Below are 21083 nucleotides of genomic sequence, written 5' to 3'. Positions count from 1 at the left end.
ATTCAAAAATGTATAACTCGGTCAAAGATTTTTTGCATAGCCTGGAAATTTCTGAAAAGTTGGCATTTGATGTCCTCTAAAACATATAAAAAAATAATAAAAATTAAGAATAATGTTTTTTTGCAAATCAAGCTTTAGTGACAAAAAGTTAAATAAAAAATTACAATTTTTTTTACCTTGTATTATTTTTTTCCAGTGTAGTCCGTATCCATACCAACAACTTTGCCGAAGACACCAAATCGATCACAAAATTCCTTCAAAAGATACAGATTTTTGAATTTTCATGCATCATTTTTGTATGGACAGCAGCCAAATTTGTATGGAAAATTATATGGACAAACTAATGATGCAATATTGCTTCTTTGGGCATACCGAAGGCACCATTTCAGTCGGATTAAAAAATACAAAAACAAATCGAATGACCGAAATCTGAGAGAACTGCTCATATGTTACAAAAGTTTTTACAATTTTTCGTACTACTTCAACAGCTTGTGAAGAATCTCACTTCCTCGGAATATGCAGAGAACATAAGACTTACGATTGATGAAAACAGTACAAAAGATGGCCCTCAAGATTATGGCGGGCAATTTTACATAAAGGACAGCCACGGAACAGCTCACATTTCAGTTCTTGGTTAGTTTGTTTGCGGTTCGTAACAAGTTTTACTTTTATTATTATTGTTTTTTTTATGTTCTAGTTTATCTTCGTCCTCTTCCTCCAGGGTTCTAGAAGTTATCTCACAACAATTTTTCTTATAATACTTTGCTTTTGACATCTTCATCTTCCTCATCTGTTTCTTCTGCAGTCATCTCTCTTCGTTTTGTTGCTAATTCGTCATCCGCGTCCGGTTTTGCGAGTGTGCTTAGAAAGCACGGTCTCGAATCCATCGTTGACTGCTTCATCAATTTCATTTGTTTGCATTACACATAGGCATAGAATAGAGAAAGACATGACATAGGTCAGGTTCACTGTTGTTGCTTTCACTGCTGTAGCTGCTTGGCTCAGGTTCAATCGGTTGTGTACATTCAACCCCCGGTGGTTGGTCACTTTTTCGTTTGACACTTTTTTAGTTTGTACCCCGTTGGTTGGTCAAAGTCAAACTAAAAAGTGACGAACTGTCACTTTTCACACGGCGCTCACGCACACTATCAAAACAAACGTTTGGTAGTGTGTGTGAACTCCGTCTAAAAGGGGTGTCAAACTAAAAAGTGACCCCGTTCGTTTGACAACAGTTGGTGTCAAACCATCGGGGTTTGAGTGTACTGCTTTTTTGATTCCCCTCTTACTTGAATCCGCACATTTTTTGTTCTTTGCTTTGAGTTTGCAAAGGGGTTTTTGGCTGTAAGCGTCACTGCTGCAGCAGCATTGTTTACAGTGATTGATTTCGGCGTTGGCTGTTTCAGCAACATCCGCAGGGTCCGAACTCTACTTGGGATTCCTGGGAAGAAGTTAATCCAGCGGCCGTTGGTGATGGTCAACATTCCGCCGTATTTACTCATCACCAACTGTACCGCTACCAACTGTACGGATTTTTTCCTTACCATACGGATTTTCGACCCTTTTGGCGGATTTCTAACAGGCCGGAATTTTCGTAGGGAATTTTTCGCATAATACGGATTTGTACGGAATTTTAACAACTTTTTAAACATTGAATTGCTTTATTTTTCATTTGGTCAAAGCTTTTTGTATGTTTTAATCTGGTGCATTTGGTATGCCCAAAGAAGCCATTTTGCATCATTTGTTCGTTCATATAATTTTCCATGCAAATTTGGCAGCTGTCCATACAAAAATGATATGTGAAAATTCAAAAATCTGTATCTTTTGAGAGAATTTTTTGATCGATTTGGTGTCTTGGGCAAAGTTGTTGGTATGGATATGGACTATAGTATACAGTATACAGTGAAAAAAATTATACACGGTAAAAAAAATTGGTGATTTTTAATTTCACTTTTTGTCACTAAAAACTTGATTTGCAAAAAACACTATTTTTGATTTTATTATTTTCTGATATGTTTTAGGGGACATCAAATGCCAACTTTTCAGAAATTTCCAGAACGGGCAAAACATCTTTGACCCAGTTATGAATTTTAAATCAATTTTTTTTTTTCAAAAAATCGAAATATTGGTCGCAAAAAAATTTCAACCTAATTTTTCGAATTTGCAATGAAAAAGTACTTTAGTGAAATTTTGATTAAGTGCGCTGTTTTCAAGTAATAGCCATTTTTATGTAATTTTTTTGAAAAAAGTCGCAGTTATTAATTTTTTATAATTAGTGCCCATGTTTGTCCACTTTAGAAAAAAATATTTTAAAAAGCTGAGAACTAGGCTGAGAAAATTTTCTATATTTTGCTTTTTTGAACTTTTTTGATACGACCCTTAGTTGCTGAGATATTGTAGATATGTTTTCTTATGGTACGTTCGTTTGATGGCTAGTTTCACACTGAGCGCCGCACTCAGAGCTGTCAAAGTGTTTCTTTGAAGAAACTAGTGCTACTACCACACGAGCTTCGCCGCCATCTTGTGGTACGTTCGTTTGATGGCTAGTTCCACCACAGAGAACAGATGTATATCATTGAAAAAAACAGCATTGAAAAACGTGTGTAAAAATTCAAACCAAAATACGTTGAAAAGAGCTAGTGTGTGCACTATCCGCCTAGATAGCGCCACTTCCAAAATCATGATGGCCTACAGTAGCAGAACGTTGGACCATCTAATCACTGCATAAAACATTCCGTACGAACGACATCAGACCAATGTCTGACTGCCTTTCATCAGAGGGTTGCAATTTTACGCGCCAAAGAAGGTAAACAAAACGAAATCGGACATAACATATGTAAAGGAACTATTTCAAGTTGTCGCTTGAAAAATCATTTTTGAATGAATTTTCTGTTATGTTTTCGTTAATATTAATGCATTTTTGCTTTATTTTTAGTCAACTGGAATTATACTGAAGTGAATTTTATATTTAAACGAGGTTAACATTTTTTTTTCGAAATTATTGAGCCTTTTTCATTGTTAAGCCAAGTGTTCTCGGCCGCGACGGTGGCGCCGCCAAGCGTATCCTGCACACTCTAATTTCTTTGATGCAAGATTTTATGCAACGCATTTTTTTAAGTTTACACGGTTTACACACAAGTTAGAACCAAGATGTACATCTGTTCTCTGTGGTTCCACACTGGCAACAAAACGAGGCTCAGTCGGTCCCGAAAATTCATTCTTTTGCTAGACGTCGACGAGAACACATCAGAAGCAGATGGCCTGGTGGCCCGGTAGCAGACGGCCTGGAGGTCCGGGAGCAGATGGCTTGGAGGCAAGGACCAGCTAAGACATGCCAGTCGCGGGAGTCGATCATTGGAACTGGCCATCACCTGGACTGGAGTGGCCGGAGGCCCCAGGGATGTTCCGATGGGGGGACATTTTCCGGATCGTAAGAGTTGGGCCAATATGGGTATCAAACTTTATGGTTTTTGATACTGGATATGAAATTTGACATTTCGGCAGTAGTACCACAATCCGGAGTGGCCGGAGGCCCCGCGGATGTTCCGATGGGGGGACATTTGCCGAACCGTAAGAGTTGGGGCAATATGGGTTCAAACTTTATGGTTTTTGATACTGAATATGAAATTTGACATTTCGGCAGTAGTGGCCACAATCCGGAGTGGCCGGAGGCCCCGCGGATGTTCCGATGGGGGGACATTTGCCGAACCGTAAGAGTTGGGGCAATATGGGTATCAAATTTTATGGATTTTGATACTGAATATGAAATTTGACATTTCGGCAGTAGTGGCCACAATCCGGAGTGGCCGGAGGCCCCGCGGATGTTCCGATGGGGGGACATTTGCCGAACCGTAACAGTTGGGGCAATATGGGTATCAAACTTTATGGTTTTTGATACTGAATATGAAATTTGACATTTCGGCAGTAGTGGCCACAATCCGGAGTGGCCGGAGGCCCCGCGGATGTTCCGATGGGGGGACATTTGCCGAACCGTAACAGTTGGGGCAATATGGGTATCAAACTTTATGGTTTTTGATACTGAATATGAAATTTGACATTTCGGCAGTAGTGGCCACAATCCGGAGTGGCCGGAGGCCACGCGGATGTTTCGATGGGGGGACATTTGCCGAACCGTAAGAGTTGGGGCAATATGGGTATCAAACTTTATGGTTTTTGATACTGAATATGAAATTTGACATTTCGGCAGTAGTGGCCACAATCCGGAGTGGCCGGAGGCCCCGCGGATGTTCCGATGGGGGGACATTTGCCGAACCGTAACAGTTGGGGCAATATGGGTATCAAACTTTATGGTTTTTGATACTGAATATGAAATTTGACATTTCGGCAGTAGTGGCCACAATCCGGAGTGGCCGGAGGCCCCGCGGATGTTCCGATGGGGGGACATTTGCCGAACCGTAACAGTTGTGGCAATATGGGTATCAAACTTTATGGTTTTTGATACTGAATATGAAATTTGACATTTCGGCAGTAGTGGCCACAATCCGGAGTGGCCGGAGGCCCCGCGGATGTTCCGATGGGGGGACATTTGCCGAACCGTAAGAGTTGGGGCAATATGGGTATCAAACTTTATGGTTTTTGATACTGAATATGAAATTTGACATTTCGGCAGTTGTGGCCACAATCCGGAGTGGCCGGAGGCCCCGCGGATGTTCCGATGGGGGGACATTTGCCGAACCGTAACAGTTGAGGCAATATGGGTATCAAACTTTATGGTTTTTGATACTGAATATGAAATTTGACATTTCGGCAGTAGTGGCCACAATCCGGAGTGGCCGGAGGCCCCGCGTATGTTCCGATGGGGGGACATTTGCCGGACCGTAAGAGTTGGGGCAATATGGGTATCAAACTTTATGGTTTTTGATACTGAATATGAAATTTGACATTTCGGCAGTAGTGGCCACAATCCGGAGTGGCCGGAGGCCCCGCGTATGTTCCGATGGGGGGACATTTGCCGGACCGTAAGAGTTGGGGCAATATGGGTATCAAACTTTATGGTTTTTGATACTGAATATGAAATTTGACATTTCGGCAGTAGTGGACAGTTGCTTAAATGTGGCGGTAAAAAGACACTAATATAATAATTAAGTTCAAGTTTAGTGTTTTAAAGAGAAAACAATAAGCAATAAATCATATCGAGTATAAATATTTCGTTTGTTTATGTTTTACATGACATTTCTAGGTAGAAACCAATTCGATATCTATCCCTTGTTCCAAAAATGGGCTCTGTGTAATATTACACATTTTTTGGTGTACATTCATGGATGTAATTTTAAGCGCTTTTTTTCACAAAGGTGATGTGCATGCTTTTTGATGCGATTTTACCATCGGATTTTTTTCTGTGCACTGAGAATTTTGGCTCGAGCCTCAAGTCGACCTGGTTCGAGATCAAGCCTGAATCGAGTCGAGGCTTAAACAAAATTCTCAGTGGGTGGTTACATGTGAGTCGCGACGCCTGCCTGTAGCAGCAACCCAGTCAAATCAATCCGAATTCTGAAACGGAATCTAATTAGAATCGTATACAAATTCCGTTTCAAACGCAACAACCGGTTCGAACACGGAACCGGTTGTTGCGTTTGAAACGGAATTTGTATACGATTCTAATTAGATTCTGTTTCAGGATTGGGATTGATTTGACTGGGAAGTGCTGCCAGAAGAGCTTAAATAAAATGTTGAAGCTTTCAGCGGTGGTGTTATAAATTCTGTAACATTCTTAATATTTGACGAATCTTTTCGCACTCTTCGGCAAAGTTGTTCCCTGGAATACGAACTATGAGCTCGTGAGGTTAATGAAAAATTCAAAAATCATTAAGGGACTCAAAACCAAAACGCACCGATTATACGGGTTTAAATCCCATTTAAATTTCAAAGTCAAAGCGCCAGGTCCTGTCACAGCCAATCAAGTTCATATTTGGGATTCGGGCTTAGTGCATCCAGGGGATGATGCCCTGAAATGTACGCAAAATTCACTCATTTTGTTACATCCTACCAACCACTTGTGTGCACAGGGTGGGGCAACATGGGGCAGTTGCCCCACTATCCTCAGAAATTTGTTCTAAAATTGCTAAGGGGGTGTCCATAAACGACGAAATTTTCAAAACGCTCATATTGTTGCCCCACTAGGGTGTAATATGGTTGTATGGAAAAAAATAAAATTGTCCAAATCTAATGAGCACAGCAACTTTTCAGTTCCTTTTGGGGTCCTAAACAACTCCCCAAAGTTTGGGAACGATTGGTTTAGTCCTCACTTTGCGCAAAGCCATTCAATTTTCTATGGGAATTTGTATGGGGAAAACCATTTTTTTGGATTTTGATATTTATAAAATTCACGCATCACGCTGTACTTAAACCGGATTCATATTCGAACACTCTGAAAGATGCTCTACAACTTTCCCCAAGAGCCTTTATTTTTTATCGGTTCTTAGAGTTTTTTTATTACTTTGTGTTTTTATTTATTATTTTGTATCAATGTTAAGAATGTTTAAACCCTACGAACACCACATTCATATTTTTATCTGTTTTAGGACCCAATGGAGATGCTATATCTGTAACCAGTTCAGTTAACTTCTAGTGAGTAAAAAAAAAGATTTCGAAGATATTTGAAAATTGTATTTGAAAAAACCTGATTTAACTCATTGCATTACATTTTTTTTTTTTATTACAACACTAGTTTTGGGGCTGCAATGACTGGTAATCGAACAGGCATCATTGTCAACAGTGGGATGGATGATTTTTCTTCGCCGGGATTATTGAATTATTTTGGACTACCGGGGTCGGAGCGAAATTATATTCAGGTTTAGTTGCCATAAAATTTCTATTTTGCATAAATTATTAACAATATTTATCACTCACCAGCCACAGAAAAGAGCCCTTTCCTCGATGGCACCAACGATTGTTGTAGGTATGATGGCACGGATTATCTGTGATAAAATGGTGAAAATAAAAAGTGGAAATATAAAATTATTATTTTAAAAACATTTTTTTTAGGGAAAGACGGAAATGTCAAATTGGTAGTTGGAGCAGCTGGGGGTACAAAAATAACAACGGCAGTTGCAATGGTATTTTTGAAAGTGATTTCTTGTTTTTACTTAGGGGAAGGTGGGGCAAGACGACCATATGGGGCAAGAGGAACAATCGCTCGTACGATCGTTATTCTTACTATTTCCAATATTTCCAATATGAGGAATTGTTACTAGCAATGCAATTAGTTAATGCTACTACCACATATAAGTGACGAATGACCTCTCTAGGTTAAAGTCACGTTAATAAAATAAACAACAACAACTACCACATAACCGCCAAAACTACGTAAACGCCTCGGAACACAAGATTGAATTGTGTTATTTTTCAAATCCTTTGTTTTCTTATAACATTTAGAAAGCCCAAAATAAGACTTAGGGCTCGTTTTTAAGTTCATGTTATCAAAATGACATAACCGTTCAAATACATTCTAATCTGATGTGTCTAAGTGATAACAGTTCAATTGTAAGCGAATTAACATGTTGTTCCATGCAATGTTTCTCTTGCCCCAACGTGTTGTTCGTCTTGCCCCACTAGTTGAGTAGATCGCACGAAAAATCAATATTTTTACAATAAGTTTTTTTTAGTAAAAAAAATGGATTTTTTAGAAACCTGTTCTATCAAAATCTTAGTCAAGACCTGGAATAAGATGATTATCAAATCATCCGAATGATTTATTTAATTTTTTTAATGGGTTTTAACGAGCATTTCCTTAGCTCGTTACACTTGCTCCACCTTCCCCTTATAGTTCTATACAGCAATTCCCCACGAAAACAGCATGATTCGATAAAAAAGTTCTCCGATCGGGCTACACATTTTTCTGGGGGTTCCTTGGCCGAAATAATTAGACCCGTATTTTTTTTTGTTTGGCCATTAGGGTGGTCCGAAAATTGGCAATTTTCGTCGATTGCAGCTGTGTGGGCCCGCATAGCGCCCCCCTGTCTATGGATCTCAATATGTGTGCATGGATGTCAACCCCCTGCCTCCGCACGTCAGCACACATAGCTGTCAGCGTTCGGCAGCACAGGCAGTTCCTCAGCAGCGGTCGACCAGTCTGGTGGTGGCTCGGTAGCGTTGGGGTTCCCGACACGTGGGAAACTCAGTCTCCACAATGGCGAATCCTGCCAGAAGAAAGATTTCTTTTCTGGTGAAATCTTGTGTTTTTTTTTCTCAGCGCGGTGGGCAGGTGAGTTTTAAAAAAAGGCTGTGACGCATTCTTGTGGTGGGCAGTGTTTTGTTTTTTGGAATGTGGTCAAGGAGAAGGTAGAGGGACGAGGAGAGAGGAGTCAAAAAAATTGAATTGCGTGAGAGGGAGAAAGAAATGACAGGTCGGCAGGGGTGTCAGACTTTCAATATCTGTACAGTTTTCTTGGTTTGTCTGCAAAAAAAATCATTTGTTTTTGTTTTCGCATGATTTTTGAGAATGTTATGAACAAGATGTGTCTTCTTTTGTAATTAAAGCACCTGATTGCTGAATACAGTATAAAATAACGCGGATTGTGCGATGAGGATGGTTGTAAAAGGACCGTTAGGAAGTGGTCGAAGGAAACTGTTTGACGTTTTAAAAGAGGAGATTGCTTGTAGATATTCACTGGAAAGTTTTAGGTGACGGAGCTTGTGAATGTCCACTTATGCCTGGCGTAAAGATGGCTCGTGGATGTTCACTGAAAGGCTTGTAGAATTGGAGGCTTGTGAATTTCCATTTATGCCTGGCGTAGTTATGGCTTGTGGATGTTAAGTAAAAGGCCTGTTGAAGTGAAGACTTGTGAATGTTCACTCATGCCTGGCGTAGAGATGGCTTGTGAATATCTTCAGTCAGGCCTGTGGAGGAAGGATTTGTGAATGTTTACATAACGACTTACGAAAAGACAACAACGGCTTGTGAGATCTCACTGGAAGGCCCTCCTGGCTTGTGAACTCACTGAATAGGCCGCAACGATTCAACAACGGCTTGTGAGCTCTCACTGGAAGGCCCTTCTGGCTTGTGAACTCACTGAATAGGCCGCAACGATTCAACAACGGCTTGTGAGCTCTCACTGAAAGGCCCTTCCGGCTTGTGAACTCACTGAATAGGCCGCAACGGTTCAACAACGGCTTGTGAGCTCTCACTGAAAGCCCTTCCGGCTTGTGAACTCACTGAATAGGCCGCAACGATTCAACAACGGCTTGTGAGCTCTCACTGAAAGGCCCTTCCGGCTTGTGATCTCACTGAAAGGCCGCAACGATTCAACAACGGCTTGTGAGCTCTCACTGAAAGGCCCTTCCGGCTTGTGAACTCACTGAATAGGCCGCAACGATTCAACAACGGCTTGTGAGCTCTCACTGAAAGGCCCTTCCGGCTTGTGAACTCACTGAATAGGCCGCAACGACTTCAACAACGGCTTGTGAGCTCTCACTGAAAGGCCCTTCTGGCTTGTGATCTCACTGAAAGGCCGCAACGATTCAACAACGGCTTGTGAGCTCTCACTGAAAGGCCCTTCCGGCTTGTGAACTCACTGAATAGGCCGCAACGATTCAACAACGGCTTGTGAGCTCTCACTGAAAGGCCCTTCCGGCTTGTGAACTCACTGAATAGGCCGCAACGATTCAACAACGGCTTGTGAGCTCTCACTGAAAGGCCCTTCTGGCTTGTGATCTCACTGAAAGGCCGCAACGATTCAACAACGGCTTGTGAGCTCTCACTGAAAGGCCCTTCCGGCTTGTGAACTCACTGAATAGGCCGCAACGATTCAACAACGGCTTGTGAGCTCTCACTGAAAGGCCCTTCCGGCTTGTGAACTCACTGAATAGGCCGCAACGACTTCAACAACGGCTTGTGAGCTCTCACTGAAAGGCCCTTCCGGCTTGTGAACTCACTGAATAGGCCGCAACGACTTCAACAACGGCTTGTGAGCTCTCACTGAAAGGCCCTTCCGGCTTGTGAACTCACTGAATAGGCCGCAACGATTCAACAACGGCTTGTGAGCTCTCACTGAAAGGCCCTTCTGGCTTGTGATCTCACTGAAAGGCCGCAACGATTCAACAACGGCTTGTGAGCTCTCACTGAAAGGCCCTTCCGGCTTGTGAACTCACTGAATAGGCCGCAACGATTCAACAACGGCTTGTGAGCTCTCACTGAAAGGCCCTTCCGGCTTGTGAACTCACTGAATAGGCCGCAACGATTCAACAACGGCTTGTGAGCTCTCACTGAAAGGCCCTTCTGGCTTGTGATCTCACTGAAAGGCCGCAACGATTCAACAACGGCTTGTAAGCTCTCACTGAAAGGCCCTTCCGGCTTGTGAACTCACTGAATAGGCCACAACGATTCAATAACGGCTTGTGAGCTCTCACTGAAAGGCCCTTCCGGCTTGTGAACTCACTGAATAGGCCGCAACGATTCAACAACGGCTTGTGAGCTCTCACTGAAAGGCCCTTCTGGCTTGTGATCTCACTGAAAGGCCGCAACGACCGGTGAACACTCGCTGAAAGGTCATGCCTGGTAAAGGTAAGGAAAGAGTGAAAGTAGAAAAGAGTGGAGAGATACATTCACTAGTCATTAATAAAAAAGTGTATGGTACCATAACGAACAAGTGGAAGAAAGAGAGAAGAAAAAAATGGTTTTGTAAAAATGAGTTGGAAAATACATCAAAAGAAAGGATAATCGAGGCGTGTCCATCGTGGTGGCTGCTAGGGTGTCGGCACCAAATTAGCGTCTCCAAAATGATTTGAAAATTATATCCTTGTCCTGATTCTAAATCTTAGAGGAGAGTACATGTCAGTTTTCAGCAAGAAGGTCCCCTCAAATGAGAAGCACCAGCGTTGCTTTATTATTTTTTTTCTAGAGAAGGGGGGAGATGTGTGGGCCCGCATAGCGCCCCCCTGTCTATGGATCTCAATATGTGTGCATGGATGTCAACCCCCTGCCTCCGCACGTCAGCACACATAGCTGTCAGCGTTCGGCAGCACAGGCAGTTCCTCAGCAGCGGTCGACCAGTCTGGTGGTGGCTCGGTAGCGTTGGGGTTCCCGACACGTGGGAAACTCAGTCTCCACAGCAGCAAGAACCACATTTTTCAAAAACGGGAAAATGACGAAAACGGCAAAAAATCTACTTTTTTCACTAAAACTGCGATAACTTGAAAATTTCAGCGATGACCTATACACACGCAGAAAAATATTTTGTACGATCAGCCTGTACGAGGTTTGATTCAACAAAATTTGTGTTGAATATAATCAACGCCGATTTTGCGTTGAAACAAACCTTGATTTTTTCAATTCCACAAAAATCTTTTGTTGTTTTGAAAAAGTTGCTTTGACGTTTAGCGTTGATTCAACAAAAATCTTGATTTTCAAATCAACAAAATGTTTTGTTGATTCAAATATGCCTCATTTTTCTGCGTGCATGTTTGGGTACTTCTTTCAATTACAAAAACTTTTGTACCCAAACATGCTTTATATGACGTTTCGCGTACGCACACTAGCGCACCATTTTATTTTGCTGGCCGGACAAAATTTAACCTCACTTTTTTCGTGTACGTACACACAATACATGCGCACGTAAATAACTCTATTTATCACTGAAAATATTCCACACTTTTTATTCATGTGCCCAAACACTTCAATGATTGAATAAAGTCACATCGTAGATCTAATTGGTTTTTGTTTCAACATAAATCCAAACCACTATCAAATGCAAGTGTTTGGGCGGTTGACTTTTTGGTATTTTTAACATGTTATTTTCATTCGGGTGGCTCAAGCTTTTCAAGTGTTTTGCTCATGAATTTGTCCCACCGTCTTGAACTATTCAAAGTGATGAGCAAAACACTTGAACATGATCTTAAGATCTACCCAAAACAGGCACTATTCAAAGTCAACGTGATTATCCACATGAATTTAATGTGTTTCACTGATTGATTTTTGCGCGACTTTCATCGAAGGCTAGAAGCGAGGCAAGAACGAATAGCACAAAAACTCTCCCGTCTTCAACTGGCCGGCCGGCGCAGTGGTAGCGTGCACGACTAGCAAGCGAGAACCTGTAAATCGCTTGTACGTACTTTTTTTTTTCAACACCATTTAAAATTCAAGTGTTTGGCTATTGACATCATTTCATGGCCAATCACGGAAATTTCAAGTGTGGCTATATTCAATCATTCAAGTGTTTGGGCATTTGAATAAAAAGCACTGTGTAAAAAGTGTGGCGTATTTTCAGTGTAGATCTTACCCAGATTTTTTGCCGTTTTCGCGACGAGAAACCCAATTTTTTTTCAGAAAGTCGTATCTCGTAATATTGAAAACATAACTTCACCATTTTTCGATATGTTATGTAAAAATTTTCGAGGAATCTGATAAAAATGTTTTAAGACATTGGCTCTTTGGTCCCGAGACCTTCAAAAGAGCATTTAAAGTTTTCACTTGACCTTTTCAAATGTTAGGATAGATATTTGAAACTTTTAAGCCCAAGACAGCTAAAATCGGTTGAAATGGTGTGGAGTTATGATTTTTTGAAAAATGTGTTTTTTGCGAAAATCGACGAAAATTGCCATTATTCAGACCACCCTAACGCGGTGTAGGTCACCCTAATGGCCAAACAAAAAAGGGGCTAATTATTTCGGCCAAAGAAACCCCAGAAAAAAATGGAGCACGATCGGAGAACTTTTGTTGTTTTCGTTGGGAATTGCTGTATATTTATGATTTTTTTTAAATGTTGCATTATATTTTATTCCTTAATTTTAGATAATTATCAAAATGTTGTGGTTCAATAACGACATTAAAGAAGCTGTTGACACCCCTCGCATACATCACCAGTTGATTCCAATGGCGCTACAATACGAATTTGGAAATTTGGACGTAAGAATGTCTCTGTACATTATATACAAACGTAAACTAAAAATGTTTGACTTTTCAGGGAGTTCTGCAAGGGTTAGAATCAAAGGGTCACAAAACCTTTAGGTATCGTGAAAGAGGGTCCATAGTTTGTGGTATCGCGCAGAATGGTACTGGAATATATGCCAATGCAGATTTCCGTAAAGGAGGCGAAGTTGTTGGGTTTTGATAAAATGAGTTTCGAAAATATGCGTAAATTTAAGGTAGACTAATTTAAATCTGACTTAAAGGTTATAACACAGACAACAGACGTTTTGGCTCGATAACCACCTTGTGTAAAAACAGGGGGGCGACATCTATATCTCACTACAGGCAGCTCGCCCGTAGCCATCACAAGCTGTCAACTTCGGCACCAGAACAAAATGTAGCTGTCAACTTAGGCACCAGAAAAAAGAAAAGCTGTTCGTTGCGGAACCAAAACAAAGCAAATCCGCACTGTAAAAAAAGTACAAAAACTGCAGGCATAAAATGGAAATAAAGTGATTATTGTTTTAAGTACAATTTTACCGCAATGTACGTTTAAAAGTTAGTGTATGTTTTTGAAGTGATTTTTATCAATTTATTTGCAAAATAAACTACTAAAGTTAAGATTATTAAGCACACATCGGGCCAATGACCTAATTTAAAGTTGTACTTTTATCACATGAAACGTTTTATTTAACTACTGTGTAATTTGAGTTTTTCTACAGCAATTCTTATAACAAATAATGAATTATTAATAAAACAATACTTTTGTTTTCACTGTGTGCAGTTTGCGCGCGTTATTAATCTCAACCAGCCAAGATGGCGGCCTTTAGCATCCCCCTGTGTAAAAACATGCAACGGTTTTATTGAGAATGGCAAGCCATTTGTGGCGCTGTCGTCGCAGAGGAGATTTGACAACTCTCTCGCCCTGCTCTTAAGTGTAAACTACAACATTGAAAAGCACGTGATTGGCCGTATTCTCACTCTCATCAAAAGTTTGATGCCTCTTTTCGTCCAGAAAATTGGTATGTTGATCAAAAATAGTTTTGAAATGTCGAAAGTAATTATTTTGAGTATCGCTTCAGATAAAAGTTAGTTAATTTCAGAGCATAAAATTAAATTTATTTAAAAAGAAAACTATGTATCATCAAAATTAAGTTGGTGAGAATCAGAAGACGGCTCCTGCGGAGACTGTAGTGCACTGCAGTCTACATTCAGGCTTATTCTTGCAAGTAGCAATAGACTACGAGATTGCGTTAGTGTTTTTACACACGATTTTCAAATTATGTTGTTCTAGCTGCTACGTCTGTTGTCTGTGGTTATAAGACTTAACTTTAAAAAAAAATATGATTACATTGTATTATGTTCTGAAACCATCATAGCCTGAGCAATTTAATTTAGCGAGAAAACCATAACACTTTTTTTTATAAATTAAGTTGTTTTATAAATCGTAAGATGACAATCCTTCACTCAAAAATAAAGTTACCGGTTGAAATGGTTATAACGTCATGATTCGAAATCCGGACACTTAGTAGCATATCATCGACGACACGACAAGACACTCGGTGGAAAAACCTTCGCAAAAAGTGTTCCGCACCGTGAACCGTGAAACAACCGTGAATGTCCAAAGTCACGGTAAAATTGAAGGACCCCTCGTTATTGCGTAAAATAAACTTTTTTCGCAACACTGCTTGCTTGTAAATATTTATGTTGGATTGGAATCAGCTGTTTTTTGTTGATTGTTTTTGAGAACGATCAGTGCGCCTTCGCGGAAGAGTGGCCACTTTGCGGTATTGGCCGGGTACGACGTAATCCGACTGACCTGGACTGGATGGAAACGAGCGAAAGGGAGATGTCTAGGCTAGACCAGTACGAGACGGATATCGGAATATTAACGCTTGGCCACGGTAACCAAGTTGGTTTGACTGAGGCCAACGGAACGGGATATGGGAAGTGTTGGTTGTTGATGTGTGGTCGTGGACCGGAATGAAACAGACGCTTACAAAAACCCGCCTTGGAGGTTTTCCAGCAGCAGGCTGTTTTCGGACGTTTGAGGGCCGAAGATCCACTTGAGGGTGTGAATCGCTTCGGTGAGACTGAAGTAGCACGGAAGCTTGGGCAGGATGATGTTCCGGTGCTGCTCGTAGCACCGGAAATTAGGTTTCCTCACCAGGAACCGTACCAAGGCCGCATTCTCTAGCTTGGTCGCCTCCCGCTTGAAAAGGGCTTAGTGCCGACGGAACCACCAGGTCTGTCAGTCTGCTTTTGTTCCGGGTCGTACGTGAACTCACCAGTATGCGTTACTAGGCATGCCAGAACTTGGGTCGCGTCAGCTTGAACAGGAACTGGTGGATCAATCTTGGACTGCAATCAGAGGGGAATAAGCTTCCCGTGTCGGGTTTTGGAACCTTCGCAATGACCCTGCATCTTCCAAGGCAATGATAGTGCTGGGTCCTAAGCCGGGTCTCACAGTAATGCTTTCATCAAAGGCAGAAATACCTATTGATCTTTTAAGTCATCCAATTCTGCTACAACTTCCGTAGCAAAAATAAGAATTGTCCTGCAGAAGACCTCAAGCCAAATTCGAAACGACTTCGCCTTGATTGGTTCCGGCTTATGAAACCTTTGGATTGACGGTGAATTGCGATGGAATCGATCTCGTCCATACAGATGATCAATGGGGCGAGTTCGCGCACCAATCGCACCGCACCTTCGCCGACGAACTTTTGGACAGCTCTTACTTTGGAAACTAATGCACGTACTTGTAGATGGTCTTGCCCAGCTTCAGCAACGCGAATTAACTCACCAATCTTGTCCGCTTCTAGATCGTACAGCCGCTCCCACGGGAAGTTTTTTTTCTATCTTCTTCTCGATCTTTTCTAGCAACTGGCGTAACGGGGCATGCTCTGCCACATGCGCCGATCGATCATTTTGCACAGTATTGAACACTTGTCCGCCAGCTGGGCCCACCCGCGATGTAGGACGATCTTGTAGATGGCACGCAGCAGACGGGTACCCGCTCCATCAGCTTCTGCAGCTCGAGTTTCTCCTCCTCGCGGACTCCAGACTCACCAGACAGCGAAAACACGCGGAAATGTTCAATCTAGCTGAGCGTCGTCTTCAGCAGCTGGTTGCAGTTAAGCATGGTGTCGTGCGTGCAGTAGCACTCAGGGGCGATTTGACCAACTTCGGTGATCTGGAAGTGGTCACTTTTGCGGTTGTATTTGATGCGGCCGCTTCTCTCCAGATGCAAGGCTGTCGTGTGCACAAGATTGGCGCGGAAGTGCTCCAGCAACGTTCTGAATCGTGCCGAGCACGATTTCGGTGTTCAAAATGTTAGGCATAGCTGTTGTCAAACCGGTTCCGGAACGCACTCGCAGGAACGTCGCAATATCTTGGTAATTTGGGAGGGTGTAGGACAATTCAACAAGGCGAACATCTTTTTTTTGTGGTTAATGTTACGGATCGTCGTTTCATCGATGATGACCAACCGAACAAGCTGGGCGTCTAGGCCGCGGACAAGCAACTGTGTGACATCAGGGTGACCAACCAAGACCAACACCATGATGCCACTGGACGGCAAGAAGGCCTACCTGCGGGGACTACGACACTACGACGCCTTTGATCTGGATGTGGTAGTAGAGGCAGAAGAAGTCAGAATCACTTTAATGAGCTCTGAGTCTTCATTAAAGGGAGCGTCGTAGAAGATAAATAAAAAAGTAAATCGTTTTCTCAATAATTTCATCATTACTGTTGAACTTCACTTGTTTGAGCTTTTATAAAATCTACTTTTCTTAGCTTAATATTTTTGAACTGCAGCATAGGAGGTCACACAATACCGTTTGTAACAAAAGGTTGCACTCCTACGACCATTCCAACACCACCACCAAGACTCGCCATTACGACCACAATAAATTAGTCCATGTACGCGAGCACCCTCGAGTAAATCCGGGGACAATCCTCGAGGCCGCAGTGATTCCCGTAAGATATCACACCCTCCTGCGTCCAAATCTTCTTCAGCTTCATCAACGGACAACCTGAATCTCCGTTTCACGAATCCTTGGTCTCCGCCGGCGCACAGCTGTTTCGTTGGTGTGGGCACTGCTTAATTGGATTGCGGCTGCCCTTCAGCGTGCGCCCGAATCCGGTTACAAAATTTACGTCACCGGCCACCGAACTCCAATGTCCGGCCACGGCAGAAATATCGGCAGTTTACAGGACGTCCCGAGCCATCCGTAACAGCGAAAATTCGTTTAGCTTGCTCAGTTCGTTGTACTCCGGGTGGGGGATCTTCTCCTCCAATTCCACGTCCACCGGTGGATCAGCACAAATCTTCTCGCCGCCCTGCTCGATGCAGTCGATCTTGGTCATTTTGTTGTACTACGCTGAATCTACAAGTGAATAGAAAATCCATATCAAGAAGTTGTACCAAATTCTAGCACTTACAGCATTTCCTCCTTCTTCCGACTTCCCCATCCACTCAATGTGCCGCCATGACTACGTAGCGGTTGTTGATCAGCTTAACTTCACAGCTGAACTTGCGCTCCCCCGAAAATTCTCGTACTCCTGCATGGCCAACCATGGAAACTCGTTAATATCGGAGCGGAAAGAACTCGTTTCACTACGCTACCCCGCGGCGTCGTGTCAAAGACGGCGACGTCCGTTCCTGAGCTGAACGGTGATTGGAACACTATCGTAGGTTGGCCGGTACTGGACGTGGCCCCGGTACATACGGAGGCCGCAGGAAGTAACTTTTCTCCCAGGTCTAGCAACTGGTGGCCGAAGAAGGCTGATCACGAAAAAAATCTTGAAAAAAATAATAAAATGTTTTGTCAAAATGACATTTCTCGCCGTCACCTAGCCAGTGCTGCCAAATACAAGATTTTTTTTGAATTTTTTTTGACGTTTCCACTTTGACATTTCCAGTTCCCGAGGAAACGGAGGGGTAAGCCGATTTGGTACCCACTTTTTGGACCCGAGTGGCTTGTCGTGTCGTCGATATCATCTTTGTTATAGCTGGCAAAATCTCATGTAATAAGTTGGAAATGTAGAAATATCATCAGGATGTAGATGAAATAATCAATTTTAAGAGAATTCATGCAAAATATGTCTTTTCTAAACATTTTTCATCAGAATTTCATAACTAAAATACCTTAATTGTTGTGCTTCAAATCCCGGACACTGATAACCACTCAGCGCATTCCGTTTGAATTCCGTTTAGAATTCCGCTTGAGCGAAAAAAGTTCGATTCGAAAAACAGCCCAATCAAACCGTTTTCCGCAAGACGGGTTCATTCCGCTTCGAATTCCGCTTCGAAAATTGCTTCGAAATTTTCTAAGCAGCTTATCTGATTGGGTTCCGCTCAAGGGGTAGGACAGTGAGTAACTGAGTGACTCAAATTCTCAAATTGACTCAATGTTACTCAAAGTTACTCAATTTTTCTCCTGAACGATTTTAAACCAGGTTACGGAATGATTGAATGTACATTTTGACAGATGTGCGTGTTAACAAAAATGTTTGGTTAGGACATATTTTTCAGCTCGAAATCTGCCGAGATGCTGCGCAAGTTCCGCTATTTTGAGTTGATTCCGCAGTGGACGAAACCATTCCGGAGTGATAACCCGGCGACGATGATGCAGTTCCAAGGAATGGTGCGGCTCGAGATCGTCAAATGCGGCCACGAGGCGTTTCTCAACATGGTGGCAAGCTGGCTCCCGCAAACTCAACCGCTCCGACTTTGGCTCCGACATTGCTGGTGACCAGTTGGCAGTAAATTGTGGCCTACCGGGGGCTACACCCATTGCGGCTACTGATAGTTCTCCTAGGCGCTTTGGAAATAGCAACTTTCCGGTGGAACAAAGGAGAGCGGCCCAAATTTTAAGTTCAAGGTTGGAACCTGTCTTGGACGGCTTCTGTAACTTGGCCAAACTCAAAGCTGTTTATCGAACGAATCGCCAACCGTCGTAACACGCCGTCAATACCCACAACGTCTGGCCAAAATGATCGATCAAAAGAACTTCCCGAAAAGGCGAATCATCCCGATCGAGATGAGATCACCTTTGGCGTCCGGCAATGGCTGGTCACTTGTGGTGCTGTGCCAAGGAAACGCGACGCTGGTCACCGGTACGATTGAAGACTGAATATTACAAGGAATATTACATATCGGATGAACCATGGGTCAATAAGCTTGTTGCTATGGTAGTGTTCCGGAACCTGGAAATTATTGCCCCGAGAGAAGGTGCTTTTAATTGGGATATGCATTAAAAGATTAATGATTCTTATTAAATTATACTTAGTTTTATTTTAAAGTGAGTGATTTACATTGTAAGACGTTGATGCTTGTCTCTGTTTCTCAATGACCATCGTTGACCTTCGCGCTGTTCTAACCATTTTGTTTTCTTCCGCCTCAATGAACATATTCGCCAGAGCTCCAGGTCAAATTGGTCCAACTTGTTTTGAGTACGGTCGGTGGCGTTGGCCCGCTTTTTCCGCGTCGAGCTCGGGTTGCGAATTATGGTTAGCCTTCTCCTTATCCGTTTCCTTGCCGATCTTGATCATAATTACCTGCTAAAACCGTCACTCTTCCCGATGGCTTTTATCGGTAATTTCATTCTCCTACAGAGTAAAAGAGAGCTTAGCTATTTTAATGTCAAGTTTGGCAAATAAATCTGGCAACGGAGCCGTTACCTTCGACTACGAAACTGTGAGAGCTTCCTGCGGTGACAGTTTCCGATTCCGGACCACCAGTAGCCGATACCTAGCTCTTTCGTGTCGGTTCCAGCAAGGCAGTTCCGGCCAACCATCTGAAAAGAAATCGTGTCCTGTTCTTCTCCCGGTGGAACCTACCACGTCATCCATCGTGGAACGGAATTGCCTACTAGAACCAGGTAACTTGTTCCGTCGATTTAATTGTGGCGCGGAAAAAAATCCGCACGAAATTGTTTTTATGGTGTGCGAACTGCCACTGTCAGATTCGAAATGTCAGTGTCAAAATTCGTTACGTCCTTTGTGAAGATTGAGAAATTCTGAGTAACGAGAGTGGCTCAATTTGACTCAATGTTATTCAAAATGTCTCAAAATCACTCACTGTCCTACCCCTTGGTTCCGCTTCGATTCCGTTTGAGCAATTTTTGTTGATGATTTTTGACAAAAGTGTGCAAACCAATTCCCAATCAAAAAATCCACGGCTTGACTGTTTCATTCCGCTTCGAATTCCGCTTCGAAAATTGCTTAGAAATTTTCTAAACAGAATTTCCGGTTGGACTCCGTTTAGATTCCGTTTGAGCCAGTTTTGCACATTAGTGACACTTGCTGGTGTATGGTGGAACTACGGTGACATTTCGCCGCCGTTCGCCAAATCGGTTTTTTGTCAGTGTATTAGTATTTGGCGACAGTATAAGTTAAACGTCAAACTTGTTTGCTCGTGATTTTTTTTCGTCGACATCCGGCAGTCAATCCAGTCTTACAAAATTATTTTGTTTGACCGGATTGGAAGGGAACCTAGGTGAAATCATTGCCCGCATCCGACTGGAGAAACCCCGTGACCTGGCGCGAGAACCTGCCAGCGCAACTTCGGCGGCCGCTCTCGAGGAACTGCATGAGAAGCCCATCGGCAAACACGCGGTGGAGCCGAAGACCTCGAATCGGAGCCGGAGCAGATCGGTGTGGAAGGAAGAAACTCTTGTGTATGTCCCGGAAGTCGATGCAGCAGAAGTTGATGCAGCGAGTTGACTTCATCAATCAACATAACACTTTTTTCTTTTTTTTCCTTTCAGATACAGCTTCCCTGGTCAAAACCCCCGCGGCAGTATCAGTAGCAGTTCCGGCCAAATCAGACCGCAAGAAGGCAACAGTCTGCTGTGGCAGGTTCAACGAGGGGGACCGAGATTGAGATGGCGATCGTGTTTACGGATGAGGGAGGTCCTTTGTGGATGCAGCACCGAAGTCGGCGGCTAAACGGGTTGCAGCACACGGTCATCCCACCGCCCAGCAAATGTCTCTTGCGAAACTCTCATGTGAACATCTTCCCTTAACCAAACGGCGGAACCATCATCGGAGTGCCCGTCGTCCATCGAACCAGTTTACCTGATCGCCGAGCAAGTAGACACTCCGGTCAAGACGATGACCGCAACGACCTTGGAAGTCTTCTTGGAAGGGGTTGACACCGAGTCCGACCTGGACCGACCACTTCAGTCGACGGAATACTCCGACTCGGACGACGGCT

The 21083-nt window shown here is 42.9% G+C and overlaps 1 protein-coding gene and 1 long non-coding RNA gene across 5 annotated transcripts; one reads left to right on the top strand and one right to left on the bottom strand.

Moving 5' to 3' along the window:
• Positions 1-431: 431 nt before the first annotated feature.
• Positions 432-14284, top strand: LOC120425633 (scoloptoxin SSD20-like). 3 transcript variants are annotated; one of them, XM_039590215.2, is made up of 7 exons: positions 432-633; positions 6540-6585; positions 6686-6809; positions 6871-6916; positions 7003-7073; positions 12746-12859; positions 12918-14284. In XM_039590215.2, the coding sequence occupies exons 1-7, from the start codon at positions 447-449 to the stop codon at positions 13062-13064; spliced, it is 735 nt and encodes a 244-aa protein (XP_039446149.1). In that variant the 5' UTR covers positions 432-446; the 3' UTR covers positions 13065-14284. The 3 variants fall into 3 exon arrangements, 1 of the variants encoding a protein (XP_039446149.1); XR_008212001.1 differs by having other exon boundaries at positions 451-633; positions 6871-6948; XR_008212003.1 differs by having other exon boundaries at positions 451-648.
• LOC128092785 (uncharacterized) lies at positions 13440-19950 on the bottom strand. Of its 2 annotated transcripts, XR_008212005.1 has the most exons (3): positions 19547-19950; positions 17306-19474; positions 13440-17250 (listed from the first exon to the last, which is right to left on the bottom strand). It is a non-coding gene; the product is annotated as an uncharacterized LOC128092785 (long non-coding RNA). The 2 variants fall into 2 exon arrangements; XR_008212004.1 differs by having other exon boundaries at positions 17306-19950.
• Positions 19951-21083: the final 1133 nt, after the last annotated feature.

This window comes from Culex pipiens, chromosome 1 (assembly GCF_016801865.2).
Source record: "Culex pipiens pallens isolate TS chromosome 1, TS_CPP_V2, whole genome shotgun sequence".
Lineage (NCBI taxonomy): Eukaryota > Metazoa > Arthropoda > Insecta > Diptera > Culicidae > Culex > Culex pipiens.
The sequence above is the reverse complement of the archived record's forward strand: the minus strand, read 5'-3'. Positions and strand labels throughout refer to the sequence as shown.